We start from the raw sequence: 2,500 nt of genomic DNA on the forward strand, positions 1-2,500 counted from the left end.
TAGGTTGCTCAGTTATTCTTATTGCTGGCAACTGAACCTTTTTGCTGATCGAAAAATGCCCAAATTGCCACCGTGTTGTTGACTTGTTTTGACACAACGACATTTTTGCAAAACCTCGTACTAAAATGACGACGGTAACACGTTTTTTCCCGCCAAAATGACGCTGGCTTGCGCGCGCTCACTGTTGTTGCATGAGAAAATCTCGTACTCGTAGTCGTTCTCGTCTTAGAATCTAAAGCTCTCCATTACCTTCACGGGAACTCAAAAGCCCATGCATTAAATTGACTTGCTCCCCAATTAATGTGTGGCTTCATAGCTCGCTGAACAGTTGGTAGAGCATTGCACCGGCATCGCAGAGGTCATGGGTTCGAATCCCGTTGAAGCCAGGCTTTGAAAATTTCAGGTGTCTAAAAATGACAATTGTTTAGTTTTGTCGAGATAAGTGCGGGGATCACTAGCTTCAATCTTTCCATTTAGTACCCTCTCTGCAAATTCGCAGAGGCGAACGGGAAAATAGACGAATGAGGACAGTCTAGTTGTCTTCCTATCACTTCAGTAGTTTTGGAATTTCTGCTTACCTGCCACGTTTCCTTTGACGACATCACCTGGGCTACAATTCCACCGCCTGCTATATAAACAGACACACCTTGGGACTTCCGGCTGGGACCAGTGTCGAGAATATATTTGGGCTGTTTGCAATACTTGATACTAAGATCAATTCGCAACTTAATCCCTATGGTAAAACCATTCGGGCAATTGTCCAGGTTCAAAAGACAGTCTTGGGTAGAAATTGTAGTGGAAAGCCAGGTCTTATCGAGCACGAATCCCATGTTGAGAAGGCGAGCTTGTCCGCTGATTAAAAGAGGAGGGACGCCATAAATCTGGTTTTGTTTGAAGGCCAAGAGGTACCAGTAATAACTGGTTGGAATAGGCGGCTCTGCAGAGATGAAGGAAGATTTTCAAGCACTCGTGAATGTTATGAATGGCTTGACTGAAATGAATGATATATGCTGCAAGGCTGACCTCAAAACAGGGAAGCCACTTTCTATAGATTGCGGCATTTTTTTCCCCGTGCGGTGGTGAAAGGTACCGGGGCCACTGGAATGTTGGATTAGCAACAACAAATATATGGTTTGTTATATCCTATTTTTTCGTGACCATTCGATGTTTCAACTCCTACATACTAACAGAACCAGTGGAACCAAACAGCTGGCAGTTCCCTTATCCCACCAAGTAAAGAGGAAACCAACTTAGAAAATGGCGCGCGGTGACTAGTCACTGAAACCAACTTTACGGTGTCCTCCCTTTTTAGCATCCCTCGTCGCAGTCAACTTATTGGGAACTATTAATAACATGTTGCCGTTGGGGAAATCCACGAGTTAAATTAATAACAATGGAGTTCCACTCAGGGCAAAAAAATCGTTTTTGTGAGGAACTGAAGCAATAGTACCGAAATTTAACTTCTTTCTGACTTCAGCTAAATAATGCATGCCTATGCCAATATCGGGCAGATGTCTCTCAAGAAATTGCAATTACTGTAGCTCTGCAAATATGGTGGCTTAGTTTCAAACTCACCTTTAGGACCTGGTCCAGTTGGAGTAAGTATGGTTGGTCTAACGCCTGCAATGGAGAAAAAATATTGACGACACTTGGATCACTTTTAAACGACCAATAGAGAAAACTTGATGTTGTTGAAGGCTACACAACAGGGTTTTGAAGCAAGCAACCGTGGACAATCTTCCTGTAGGTATACGTTGGAGCAGTGGCTTGATCTGATCGGCGTAATTACAAGTTGAGAAACTAAATGTTTTAAGCAAGAGCCGATACAACGTAGATTTGATTTTAGTGTTGTCCATGTACATGGAAGCAATCCAATGTACACTCTCATTGTACCTGAAGAAGGCCGGTTTGGCCAGCCGAAATATAGTACACCACTAAAATCAAATATACGTTGTATCGGCTCTTGCTTAAAATATTTAGTTACAAAACAGGACCTAGTTTTCCTAAGCCGGTTGAGCACTAATCCAGGGTCATACCTAGAGGTTGCCTTTGCTACAAATTTCCCGCAATAAGGTTAAGGTAAATGCATCTGTTTACCCTTTCTCGAGGAGCAGAATTTGGGGGGGGGGGGGAAGGGGGGCACTTTGTGACGTCAATTGTCTGTATCCCGAGAAACGAGTGACGTTGAAGTTAGGGACAAAGTAAGGGGACACTTCGTGACGCTTATTGAAATTCGCGTACATGTAGTTGGGGTCATTTCTGACGCCTGTTTCTCGAAAGTCCCGAAACTTTACGGGCCATTTTCGGGTGTCACAATTCCCTTTGTATCTCAAGAACGGAGAGGATTTAAGTCGTCAAACTTAACAGACATGTTCCTTTTAGTTCGCTTAAACACATGTTAAAAGATCGGCTTTCCAAAACAGCTTGCAGTTTCACAAGTGGCTTTTCGGGCCCGAAACGTTTTCGGGACTTTCGAGAAACGGGCCCCAGCTCGACATAC

At 43.6% G+C, this 2,500-nt stretch overlaps 1 protein-coding gene and 1 non-coding gene across 2 annotated transcripts in view; one reads left to right on the forward strand and one right to left on the reverse strand.

Moving 5' to 3' along the window:
* The window catches only part of LOC138021748 (uncharacterized), a 98,763-nt gene that overhangs the window by 69,423 nt on the left and 26,840 nt on the right, over positions 1 to 2,500 (reverse strand). Inside the window, exons 29-30 of the mRNA XM_068868739.1 lie at positions 1,576 to 1,620; positions 579 to 937 (exon numbers count right to left, since the gene is read on the reverse strand). Of these exons, the coding sequence (XP_068724840.1) occupies positions 579 to 937; positions 1,576 to 1,620 (404 nt within the window). The remainder of the gene's footprint in view (positions 1 to 578; positions 938 to 1,575; positions 1,621 to 2,500) is intronic.
* On the forward strand, positions 307 to 386 carry Trnaa-ggc (transfer RNA alanine (anticodon GGC)). Its single transcript has one exon. It is a non-coding gene; the product is annotated as a tRNA-Ala (tRNA).

This window comes from Montipora capricornis, chromosome 10 (assembly GCF_036669925.1).
Source record: "Montipora capricornis isolate CH-2021 chromosome 10, ASM3666992v2, whole genome shotgun sequence".
In the NCBI taxonomy this organism is placed as follows: Eukaryota; Metazoa; Cnidaria; class Anthozoa; order Scleractinia; family Acroporidae; genus Montipora; species Montipora capricornis.